Here is a 13,652-nt window from a genome sequence, read left to right as displayed (position 1 = left end):
TCAAAATCCAATCAGGGGAGACTACATTACAATATGTGTGAGGTGTAAACATAAAGATAGGATGAGTGGATCAGGATAGTTGGAAGGGAAATGCCTCAATGACAGAGACAATATGTGAGCCTGTTCTTAACTTGTCTGTTTTGGTTTAACATGTGAAAAAATATATATAAAAAAAGATTTAAAATAGCTTAAAATACTTGGACATTTCTGGAAATCAACTGATATCTAGGTTACTGTTTTTAAGGTTTAGTAAAATGCTGGGCTACAAGATTGCAGAGGTGGAAGAGGTGACATCCTTCCATAATATTCATTATGTGAATAATTGCATATAAATCACTGCCTGCACTCTTGAAGAAATCATTTGTATTTTTTATGTCTGAATATCTTTACTCACGTATCAGACGAGAGAGAGAGAGAGAGAGAGAGAGAGAGAGATTACTAATTCCAAAGACCTAAACAGAAAGAAAGAGAAGGAGTGTGAGAAGCAGGATCGGAAAGCTGTGGTGGCAGGCGCATCACAGCTCTCTTTACGCACATTAGTAAGAGGAGAAAGTGGGCTAGATTTTGCATTTTTAATTAGAGAAGGGATTTACTATCTGTAAGAATTATCTGCTGAGTGAATGAAGCAGGGAGAGAAAGGACCTGAGAAAGATGAGTTTTTTATGTTGTTTGATGACGTAAAGATGTTGTTTGTGTGCCCTCTATACTGTTTCTTCAAAATGGGCATCTTTCTCTGCCCTGCCCCTCATTTCTCTCCTTATGTCACTGTCTTGCTCATTCTTTCCTTCCCAATTTCTACTTTTCAGCTGTGTCTCTTCTTTATGTGAAATTTGCTGTGTCTCACAGTTGGTACAGGATTTGCTGGGTCTGTATTTGGCTCTGTTCGCAGGTTCCCACACCAGATAAACCATAAACTGGAAGGACACACCACGCAGCTGTTGTGATGCCACAGTCTAGAAACCACAGATGTAGGCAGCACACTGTTACAATGAAAAGAACCATTAAACAAATCATAAAAGTGTCCCAATGCCTCTCAAAGGCTGCATCCTTGCTACCTAATCATCAGTTAATGGCTTAACCAATAGCATTTTTTAAATGAATGGAACTCTTAAGGAAACTGGTCTGAGAACACCTTAGGCAGCTTATTTTTATCATACCCCTATATAAAGCCCCTGATAACCAATAATCCTCTCAGCAGTCCAAACTGTCCATTGTAGTCTTCTGATTTCGTAGCTGCACCAAACCAGACAGTTACTGAAGTGCAGAGGACAGACTCAATGACTGCTGAGTAGAATTGTATCAGCAGCGCCTGTTTCAGGTTTAACTTCCTCAGCTGGTGAAGGAAGTGCAGCCTCTGCTGGGCCTTTTTCACAATGGAGTCAATGTGGGTCTCTCACTTCAGGTCCTGTGAGATGGTAGTGCCCAGGAACCTGAATGACTCCACTGCTGCCACAGTGCTGTTTATAATAGTGAGGGGGGTCAATATTGGGGTGTTCCTCCTAAAGTCCTCAATCATCTCCACTGCTTTGAGCGTGTTCAGCTCCAGGTTGTTTTGACTGCACCAGACAGACAGCCGTTCAGCCTCCCTTCTGTATGCAGACTCATCATCATCTTGTATGAGGCAGATGACAGTAGTGTCATCTGCAAAGTTCAGGAGTTTGACAGAGGTGTCCTTGGTGGTGCAGTCATTTGTGTACAGGGAGAAGAGCAGTGGGGAGAGCACACATCCCTGGGGGGCACAGTGCTGAATGTACATGTGCTAGAAGTGAATTTCCCATGTTTCACTAGCTGCTGCCTGTCTGTTAGAAAGCTGGTGATCCACTGACAGATAGATGTGGGAACAGAGAGTTGGTTTAATTTGTTCTGGAGTATAGCTGGGATGATGGTGTTGAAAGCAGAGCTGAAGTCCACAAAAAGGATCCTTGCATATGTCCCTGGTCTGTCCAGATGTTGCAGGATATGATGCAATCCCATGTTGACTGCATCATCCACAGACCTGTTTGCTCAATAAGCAAATTGAAGGGGGTCCAGAAAGGGTCCAGTGATGTTCTTCATGTGAGCCAACACCAGTCTCTCAAATGATTTCATAACCACAGACATCAGGGTGACAGGTCTGTAGTCATTAAGTCTTGTGATTTTTGGTATCTTAGGGACAGGGATAATGATTGAGCGTTTGAAGCAGTATGGGACTTCACACTGCTCCAGTGATCTATTGAAGATCTGTGTGAAGATGGAGGCCAGTTGGTTAGCACAGGATCAAAGGCACGCTGGTGAGACACCATCTGGGCCTGAAGCCTTCCTTGTCTTTTGCATCCAAAAGACACGGCACACATCATCTTCACAGATCTTGAGTGCAGGTTGAGTAGCAGGAGGGGGGAGGAGGGGGGTTGCAGGAGGTGTTGGTTTTTGTGTCTAGTGAAGGTCAGAGTGGGTGTGGGTGTGAGATTTGGCCTTTCGAATCTGCAGTAGAACACATTTAGGTCGTCAGCCAGTCGTGAAAACGTATTTTCCAGCTTCTCAGAGTAACTTCTTTTAGCCACTCTGATTTCCTTATTCAGTGTGTTCCTGGCCTGATTGTACAAGACTTTATCCCCACCTCTTTAAACTAATGAATTGCACAGTTGTCTGTGATAATCATGATTAATCATGGTACATGATACATTACAACAAACAATACAAAATTATAATCATAAATATTTTTATTTTATACTTTATCTCAAAGAACTTTGAAGAAGCAAGAAATTGGTTACTCATCACTTATTAGGGGCCAAGAACCGAAGGTGCTGTGGCACGTTTAGTTTTTTAGGGGCCAAGCACGGAAGGTGCTGTGGCATATATTGTGTCCGTTAGTATTATTATTATTATTAGGGGTCAAGTACCGAAGGTGCTGTGGCACCTATTGTTTTCATTATTATTATTATTATTGTGGGCCATGAACAGAAGGTGCGTAGCCTCTGTTGTATCTGTTATTATTATTTGTATTATTCCTCCCCAATGGGAGTCTATGGTAGCCCATAGAACCGTTTGTAGGAAAATTATTACATTTAGCAAACTAATGGGGTGGTCATGAATAGTCCTCATAGCAAATTTGGGACCTCGATAGTAAACAATAGTAAAGAATTTAGATTTTCACTTTTGTTTAAAAGTTTCAGCAGCACAAAGTTAACGAGGTGGATGTAAAACTGGATTTGAGGCTATATCTCGGCAACATGCAGCAAGCAAAGTTTGGAGACAGAAACACCTATGGGTCAAATTTAAAGGGTAACTAAACACCTGCTCAGAGTCTGACTCCACCCACTAGAAATATTTGAAAATGCTGGAAAAGTGGGCAGACCCCGGCGGGGATAGAGGGAACGAACCGAATGCGGGGCTGAGTGGGGGGGCACCTGAGACTCGTAGTGACGGATTAATTGACAGCTGCTGTCAGAATCTATGTTATTATTATTCCTCAAACGGTCGCAAGACGACATGTACATGAATCTGGCGTGGTGAGCTGGAACCTGCTTACGTCAGCTGTCACCGCTTACGTCACGAAGTACCGCAACAGCCAATAGGAAAATTCAATTGCAGTAGCCACCGTTCAACCTGAAGAGGGCAGCACTCAGACGTTTTTACACCATATATTGTAGAATTAAAACACTTTATACACAAATGTCAAAAAAATTACTTGAATCAATGACCAGTACTAATAAAGCCCCATGCTTACAGATCATTAACTAAAAAAAGTTGGTTTAGGGTTTAGTTACCCTTTAAAGTAAAAATAGTGATTTTTGCCTGTAACATTTGAACCGTATGTCCTAAAATCATGAGGTTGGTGTCTTTGGGCTCTTTTGGTCTTGAGAATTTTTACCATATCAGCCATACGGGCCCTTCCGCCATATTTAATTGTATTAAAATGTGATATATATTTTAAAAGCATTGTCAGATTTAAAAGAAAATTTAAATGCATCATCTACATCATGTCCGGGCAATCCTGAGCAGTTTTGAGACAGCGCCACCTATAGTTCAAAAGATAATCCACATTTTTGGGCTGACTCTAAACTTGCAATATATCTTTGCCACTCATTGAGCATGTCAGCTGAGCCTGATTGGTTTCCATGACAGCAGGGCTGAATAAAAATAATGAATTAAACTATCTTTAAAGTAAACTCAGTTTAGGATTTAAACCTACATTAGGTGTGACTTATTTTGATGCAATTTAGCCAGTTTCATTATCTTCATCTGATGTTTGACTCCACTGAAACCGACACTCCGACTTTCTTGTGATGTTTCATTGTCCAACCTGGATTGCCAACCTGCAATAAATATCACCAGAAGAAAACTTTCTTGCCTGTGATAGCGCTATGAATCATGAAAAAACTAGTACATAAATTAGTACATAAATAAACTGCAATGGCGATGTCTGAGTTGTTGTTGTTGCACAGTTGACAGGTGTTATATTGTATTGTCAGTGCTGTCTTGTTCGATACACAACGATATTAAATTAGCCAGATAGCTAGCTAATGGCTAGTGGCTGTGGCTACTGAGCCTGATTGGTTTCCATGACAACTGCCTGCTAATACTTCCTAACAGGCTGATTTCATGTCTGTGATTCAGTTAGCTATCTGTGTGTATTAATTTGCCAAACTGCTTGCGTTTTTAGCGACACATACCTGTTTCAATCAGCTACTCTATATGTAGAACATAGGCTAAATATCGAAAATTACTCAAAAGTTATCATCCATATCAAAACGGATAAATATCGATATCGTTTTAGCCACCAGCCATATCATTAGGTATAATTTTTATAAAAAATTGCAAAATGTTTTAAGTCCACAATTTTTTTTACGTGTGCGGATTGCAAGAGTAAAAGAGAGGGGGGTGAGGCAGAAAATATGAATAAAAGTGCTAGGTTTAAATTGACGAAACCTCTGGTTGGTGTCCTCGATTCTAATGAGCTATGTAGCTACACTACGCAATTTTGCGACAGTACAATATTAGCTAGCTTTGTGTGTTAATTAATGTGACTAACCTTTGAGAAGGTGTTCTTCCTGAAGTTTCTGCTTCTGAGGGCACAACCAAATGTGAGCATAAATGGCCCGGCGGGTGCCATCAAGTTTAATGGGACTCTTATCACATTTCAGGATTTATGCATAAATGGATAATTGAATTCTATGATAAGGGTCAGATCGATTATGACACATTGGGAAATGTGAAGCAGATGTAATAAAACCATACAAATAAAACACAAATTCTTACATTAAGATATTAATAGTTAAGGTTAAAAGACTCTAGTCATTTTAGAAACATTCACGAGTCCTTTGTGTTGAGTCGAGTCAAGCCTGAATTCATTTTAGGTCGAGTCAAGTCTGAAGTCTACAAAAATGTGACTTGAGTGCGACTTGAGTCAGAGTCTCTAACTCGAGACCGCATCTCTGGCCTGATCATCCTCGAGCAGTTTGGAGACAGCGCCACCTATAGTTCAAAAGATAACCTTCACTTGAGTGCTGACTCTAACCTCAGGAGTGTGTTGTTGCTCAGTGTGTTAAAGTACTGATTGATAGTTCAAAAGGTTGTGGATTTGATTCCTAGGTGGACTAGTGTTAGATTTGTTGTTGTATTGTACTGGAGATGGTTGCATTATTTACTGAATTGTTGTTGGGTTTTATCACACATAATTTCTGTTTGCTGGTATACTTCCTTTTTGTCTTAGAGTTGTTCTTCTGGTATATATGGGAGTGATATCTTTTCAAAGGATTGAGAATTTGGAGACAGCATAACATGCAGTTCAAAAGAACATGGTCTGTTTAGCATGGTTATCATGCTACATGCTATTATAGCTTAGCATGCTAATTAGTTAGCATGCTAATTGTTGTGTTTTCTGTCTTATAAGGCTATTTGATCACAATGCTACACCATTAATTTGACTTTTTTTTCTCATTCATTTGTGCTCTGGAGCTCAAAATATTGCTAGTTTGAGACAAGCTTGGGGCAACTTGAAAAATTCAGAGTATTTGCAAACACATAATGTTCTTTCTTTCCGCAATGTTTGAAATCAGCCATTTCGGCTCTCCACCATTTTGAATACTTTTTTAATATTCAAAACCAGCTGACTCTCAGCTTGGTATGTTTCTGCAACACCTGTGGCAATGTGTTCCAGTAGTGTGGTGTGACATACCTGTGTGCTGTGGAGATCAAAATGTTGCTGGTTTGAGACCACTTTGGGTCAACTGTAGAAACTTGAGTAATTGCAAAATACATATCAATGGGTTTGTTCTTTCTTTCTGTTGAACTTAACATCAGCCATATCACCACACCACCATGTTAAATAATTGTTTTATTCAAAACCTGCTGACTCTCAGCTTGGTATGTCTCTTTAGCACCTGTGAAACATTTCTGTTTCTGTCACTTTCTTTGTGACTTGTGAAGTAGTGTGGGGTTGCTTTGTATGTCATATTCATGACCTAATGCTTGCCATATCAGAGATCGTTTTTAATTCTGTTCAATTAATGGTTGCTGGGCTTTTCCCCAAGCAAGTTTCTATTTTAAAATAAAAAAAAAAATGGTAAATGGTCTGCACTTATATAGTGCTTGTTTTTAACCTTAGAGGTTACAAAGCGCTTTATACTGTGTCCCAATCACCCATTCACACACACTCTCACACTCACATTCATACACCAATGACAGCAGAGATGCCATGCAAGGCGCTAGCCTGCCATTGGGAGCAACTTGGGGTTCAGTGTCTTGCCACTTCAAGGACACTTCAGCATGTGGAGTCGTGTGGGCCGGGAATCAAACTGCCAACCCTGCAATTGGCAGCTGACCCACTCTACCACCTGAGCCACAGCCACCCCAATTTTACCCTTTGTTGAAAGGTTACATTAAAATAAAGTTGATCATGGTAACAGCTGTGCTCAGCTGTGATTCCTTTCGGTATGTCCCATTGTTGACTGGTGATTCTGTGTAGTGTTGTGGAAAGCCTCTGAAGTCGTGGGTTCAAATCCATCCTGGGATGCTCTGTGAGATCTTTTGGTTGTGTTTAGTGTTGTGCAGTGGTTGCCATGTTGGTGCTTGGCCCCGTAATGGCTGCTTGCAGCTATAATTATAGTTACTTATTTTATTGTATAATTATTATTTTATTTTTTACAGAGTTAATTACACACATTTTTACTGGTATACATTTTTTTATACAAGTATATTTACATGCCATAAAATCAGTGGACTTGAGTCAGTAGCATAGCACCAAATACAGAATACTGGTACAGAACTATTTTAGGGCTCCCTAAACAATTTGAGTGCGGTCTAAAATATGTATTATATATATACAAACATACATACATACATACATACATAGGTTTAGGAGGGCTACTTTTAAAGTGTATTCCACTACAGATTACAGAATATATGCTGTAAAATGTAATTTTTAACATATTCTGTTAGATTACTCAAGGTCAGTAACGTATTACAAATACTTTGGATTACTTCTTCAACACTGGTAGATTTTTTTACTTGTTTTGACTATACAAACTCAGTACAGTAAGACAAAATACATGTTAAAAATACCTTCTCTGAAAAACCTAAATATCTTATGCAGCGTTGTTTCTAAAACAAGATTAATCAAACTGAGCTTGTTTTAAGGATTTTTTTATTTTGGAAAACAATACAAAAATTATCAAGAAAATGATTTTTGCCCAAATATAAAAGATCTTAATAGAAAAAAATTCATTATGATCTAACGTGAATTTTCTTGATAAAAAAATATGTTCATGTCTGGTAACATGTGCATGTAAAATGGCTAGAAATAACATTTTAGCTTAGCGTAAAGCTGACAATTTACACAAGGTTTATTTCTATTTCTTGTGCTCCAAACTTACTTCAAACTTACTTCTCTGTCAGCTCGTATGAATGTAACACATCATAAGAAAGTGTTTCACTGCTGTTCAAATACACTTTGGATCACATAATTTATATGTATAAATGTTTTCCATCTGAAAGGACTAAATATTCAATGAAAAAAACGTAATCTCTTCAGTAATCAAAATACTTTTTGAATGTAATTGTATTCTAATTACCAATTATTTAAATTGTAACTGTAGTGGAATACAGTTACTTATATTTTGTATTTGAAATACGTAATCCAATTACATGTATTCCGTTACTTCATCCATTAAACTATATTTTGCATTATTTTAATTCAAATGTATTATTGTTTCTTTGACTCCATTGTGCTTTTAGGTTTGACAAGGACAGTGTCATATATATTTTTATGAAAATATTAATTTTAAACAATTTACAATAAATTTCAGTTTTCTAACTTCTTTCTTAATGACTTTTATTAATTCTGAGGCTTGGACAACAATCTCCTAAGTGTCTTCTTTGAAAGGATACCATGGTTCATAAATTGCAACTATTTTATTTTTAGTATGTCTTTGTCAGGTCTGTGTTTAAAAAAGGAGCCACAAGTTATAGTTCACCAAAAAACTGAACAATCTGTAATTGACTTACTAACGTTATTTCAAACCACATGCTATAATTCTTTCTATATCATTCATTGTATCTATGCACAATAAGACAAAGTCTCAAAAGATTGAGTAAATCTGAAAAGGGTTACAGAGTTAGCAAAAGTTTGGAAAACACTGATCTAGACTGTAAAATGTAAATTACATTGCAATACAAAACTATTGAATTCTTTTCTCAATTACAATACATACATTTCTCAGTTCTTGCCATTCAGGCTATTAAGTGATTTTCTTTTTGGACACTGCACAAATGTAGTTTTGGCAAAGAATATGTGAAGTGTGGACATTGCCTATTATTTCTATAAGTATACGTTGGGTGAATGTACTGTGTAAACATAAAAAAAGAAAAACAGTGTTTATTTAAAAAAAAAAAAAAAAATTATTACGTTATAAAATTATGCCTTTATCACATTTAGATTCTTTATTCCAAAAGGTATTACAATCAGCATTTTAACATTTGTGACCTCAACAACAACCTTTCTTTGAACACTACTCTATAGGGAAAGCTCCTACGAAGTGTTTTAAAGACAGGAATGCATCAAATCTCTTTGAAGGTTGTAGAAAGAGCCGTGTCAGTTTGAATTTGACAGGGCAAACAGCGACCTGCATTTTATGAAAGAAATGGACCCATCTGTCTGAAATTCTCATTGACCAATGGATGTCTATACATCAGAGTGTACTGTGGTAAAAGTTGAAATGTTCTTTATCTTTGGTCGCAAACCCTAGTGTTTTCCCTCTCTGTCTGACTGACACACCATCCCCACTGAAATCAGAGCAATTGCAGCATTCTCTGATGCCGCATAAACTCGTTCCTTTTTTTACCTAATATTTTCAGCTGGTTTTTGCCTTTTGAATAGCCATAGAAGCTGGTATGTCATAAAGAAACAAACAAACAATTAATAATTGTCCGCTGCCTGTCTGGATTGACTAAAACAACAATGGGTTTTATAAGGATAATATATTTAACCAAAGCTTTAAGGGCATGTTAAAGCTTTTCAACTGTCTAAAACACTTCTGAAACCTCAAGCAGGTATCAGCTCTTTTTCTTCTGGTGAATCAATTTCTCTTTAAAAATGTATGCCTACAACATGAAAAACAAACATCTAGAAACTAGCAAAACTACTTTCCCATCCAAGGTGATGAAGGGAATTGGACACACACATGAAAAAACACACAGAATCACAGTTAGTCCTGAAGGGAGGATATCACAGGGAGAAGAAGTAACATACATCACATGACCTGGTTTGTTAGTCAGAGCTCACGCCTACTGTAGAGCAGCTCATCCATCAGGGCAATCAGGCATTGATCTGTTGAGTCTGGTCATAGAAGAGAGGACTGAGGGACCCACTGACACAGATTTGACCTCCATACCAATAAAAACAAAAAAAATGTCCTAATGAACTTAGACTTAGTATTGTCATAATTGCTTAAATCACACATTATTATTTACAGGACTTCGTTTTTTCAGGTAAACTAGTAAAAGTGTTTTATCTGCTAAACTATAAAACACTGCCTTGTTTATAGAATAACAACTAAGATGTTGTACGTGATACACACAGTGGCCCCAAACAGTATTTGGACACTTAAAACACACTTAACATTTTTGGAATGGCACTGCATTAGAAACTACACATAAATGAGCCAATTTTGCAATGACATTTAAGTAACTTTTTCCAAGGTAATTTTTAGTTGATGTATGAAATCAGTCCCCCATAATTTCACAGAGGTGTCCAAGCAGAGTAACCACAGTTGAAGTTCCATATAGGGATGGGTATTGATACAGATTCCGATTCACAAGCACCTGATTCAATTAAATTTCAATATCGATTCATATTGGTGTATTTCAGTGATATATCCCTTTTGCTTACATATGAAAGAAAATCTCTAATGCTGTTAATTATACAGGGGGCCCTCTAACTAGGTACTTTATGAAAATATACATTTGACTAATTATATTTAATTAGTTTTTTTTATAATTTTGTTAACATTTTTGCTTTTTAAAAATGAACAAATTAATGTATTCAATTAATAAATATGCTAATATAAAGCATATTGTGGAGCGGAGGGGGGCGGGGCAGAGCTAGAATGTCGCACGCCCGGTCCCCAATCGGCCTGATGTGGCACGCGTGGTGATAAAGGCGGCCGGTGACGACAGTTCGAGAGAGAGAGAATTACGGGCATGTCCGTCATGTGTGTGTTTATGTTTGTGCTTTTGTTTTAAGTTTTCATTAAATTATAATTTATATTGACAAGCCGGTTCTCACCTCCTCCTTTCCCATCTTAACCCCCTTACACATCTTGTCTCTGAACACACATAATGCGGAACAACTTTTACTCTCAACATGCAGTGAAAGGATCTTGCTGCTGAATACTTCAACAATACACTAAACAATCACTGGTGAGTGAAATCTGAACATTTATTAGCCAGTTGCCAACATACATTTTACTCACATAGCCCAAAATTTGGTTGCTAATGCGAGTGATTTCCTCATTGTTGTAGAGGGTTGCGCATAGAGAAAAGATCGATCTTGGGGTTTAAGAATCAATATTGATATTGTTCAAACAAAGATCACGTTTGAATCGGACACATGAAGTCTCTCTAAACGGCTAAGAGGAACTATAGTTCCTCATGTTGAAAACAACAAAAAGTAGTAGTTCTGAGTAAAAGTACCTAAAACGGGCTATAGTTCCTACATTGGGAAAGGGTCTAATGGCGCTTTTCCACTGCATGTTACAGCTCGACTCGACTCTACTCGCTTTACTTTTCTGAATTTGCTTTTCCACTGCAGTTTAGTGAAACCTCAACGTGGGTGGGATTATAGGCTGATCGTCATAGTTGCGCCGCCTCTACTACCGTGACATCATCTTAAATGCGACACAAACATTACTGACCATAAACAATAACACAGCCACTAGCTGTTAGCTACTAGCTCATTGTGCAGCATAAAGCAGTTGTTGCATGGTGATTTTACACAAGTGTAACAGTTAAATTGGCCTGGTTGTTTTAGAAGCAAGCTTCCAGTAGCTATTTAGTAGTCAACTAAATAAAGTGAAACTTTCAAGCAGAGTTTAGAGTTAACGTAACAAAACGTACCATCCTCCATTGTGGATTCCAATAAGGCTATAGCCGATTCCAGGGCACTCTCCTTCCCATTGCTCGCCTGTCGATTGCCATAGCGTACATTTGGTCGAACCACTTCCACATTCTTTTGTTTGAACCACTCCAGCTGTTGTGGTCTTGATGGTTCTGTAGTCACTTTTTTCCTTTTCTTTTCACTAAACTGATGGTAGGTCCGAAGGTAGCTGCGTGCGGCCAACAGCTGAGATACTTCCTGAGAGACTTTTTCGTTTTGCGTCGTTTCGTTCATCGCTAACGAGTGGAACGTCTTCAATCGTTTGTTCTAGCTTGTTTACCTTCTCTTGTGTTGTGACAGGAAGCATTTTGCGTCAGTGGCTTGGGAGACTCTGGTTCTAAACCCACACTGAAACCAGACTGGAATCACTTTTGCATAATCAGTGATGAGTGCAATTCAGAGGTCGTATTTTTCCCTCCAACATTGCATTTTTATTCCTCTGATGGTTAGGTTTAGGTTTGGGGGCACAATTATAAAATATGCATCCCTCTTCACTGTATTACATCCTGTACAGCTGAAAACAACTCAGTTTGGCACAGCTCCATGGACATTTCACCCAGAAAATATAGGTCATACATGCCCATATGCCCAGCAACACTACCGCTTTGGCCACAGGCAGTAGTGTTTCGCATTTCGGTAAGCACAGAATGATTTTAGCATTTTGAACACTATTTAAAATCTCACAATTTTCTTTTTGTGAAATGTTTTGCATAAAAAGTGTACTTGTGCTACTTTCCTTTTAAATAAATGCCACTTGGTGTGATCTTATGTTACTTATTCTAATGCAAAACATTTGTACATTTAAAAGTGTTTTTAAACTTCTAAATATTAGTTTTTCTGAGAAAGTGCCATTGGTTTATCTCACATAGATTGCATGATCTCACTCTACTCACTTGTTCAAGAAATGACTTTAGGTGCTTTCTTGCAGTTCAATGAATGAACATGCATATTTAACTTGCAGCTGTATGTTTCTACATTTCTACATTTCCTGAAGTGCACTGCACTTTCCCACAGCATGAGTCAAAGAACAGAGGCCAATAAATCTAATAATAAACATATTTTACTGCTCACATTCACAAGCTACTCTGATCCAAGAATCCCACAATTTTGACCAGCGTCTCTAAGGTCTTAAAGATGTTTCTGTTGACTGAAAAATCTAATCAATGTCAATAAGGTGAATTTATTCCTCATGAATAGTGAATCTTTCCTGCTCTTTATTCCTCTCTCAGATCTCTCAGGGTGATAAAATATTGAGCAGGTCTTGGTGTGTGCATCTTCTCCATTAACAGCAATAGTGTTCTTTTACAGCGGGCGTCTTAGAGACCTGACAAGAGTTCAGCTGCTGTTCAAGCCTTCCTGGGTGACACAAGTGAGCTATACTTACTACTGGTTCCTCTTACCGTTTGTCCTAAAACCAATTTTTAGATTATAGTTCACATTTTATTAGTGATCTGTTAAGTCTGGATCTATCTGATCAAATTACATATACAGGACTTGCTCACTCATCTATCATCATGGTAATTTTATCTAAATTGGCAGCTATTTTCTAACCATGCTAGTTCAGTTCTGGTGTACTTAAATGGGGAAGACTGAAGTCTCTAAAACTACTTGCTAAATTTATATCTCAATAACATGTCAAATCTGACAAAATGTTCAGAAATATTGCTTCTTTATTTCAATTCAGGCTAAAAAAAAAAAAAAACTTTGTAAGATGTTGCTTAAATTTAAATGGGTTAGAAACAGATCAGTATTTAAATCATTTTTAATATAAATCACCATTTTCACATTCTTCTTCTTTTCTTTTTGACAATATGCATTATTGTGCATATCGCGACCTACTGGGCAGGGAGGAGAATTTATAGTAAAAAAGGACTCACCCACACCTATCATATCACTTCTGAATATATAGATTTAACCACTGGAGTCATATGGATTACTTTAATGCCGCCTTTATGTGCCGGTGCTTCAAAGTTTTGGCTACGATTCGCTTGCATTGTATTGACCTACAGAGCTTGAATAT

General features: G+C 37.7%; 1 protein-coding gene across 1 annotated transcript in view; it reads right to left on the bottom strand.

Moving 5' to 3' along the window:
- Positions 1-13,652, bottom strand: part of nsfl1c (NSFL1 (p97) cofactor (p47)) — a 39,925-nt gene that overhangs the window by 22,154 nt on the left and 4,119 nt on the right. The window contains exon 2 of the mRNA XM_052090862.1: positions 845-980. Within this exon, the coding sequence (XP_051946822.1) occupies positions 845-980 (136 nt within the window). The remainder of the gene's footprint in view (positions 1-844; positions 981-13,652) is intronic.

Source organism: Xyrauchen texanus, chromosome 25 (genome assembly GCF_025860055.1).
Source record: "Xyrauchen texanus isolate HMW12.3.18 chromosome 25, RBS_HiC_50CHRs, whole genome shotgun sequence".
Taxonomy (NCBI): domain Eukaryota; kingdom Metazoa; phylum Chordata; class Actinopteri; order Cypriniformes; family Catostomidae; genus Xyrauchen; species Xyrauchen texanus.
Note: the sequence above shows the minus strand (reverse complement) of the source record. Positions and strands in the feature narration are given on the sequence as shown.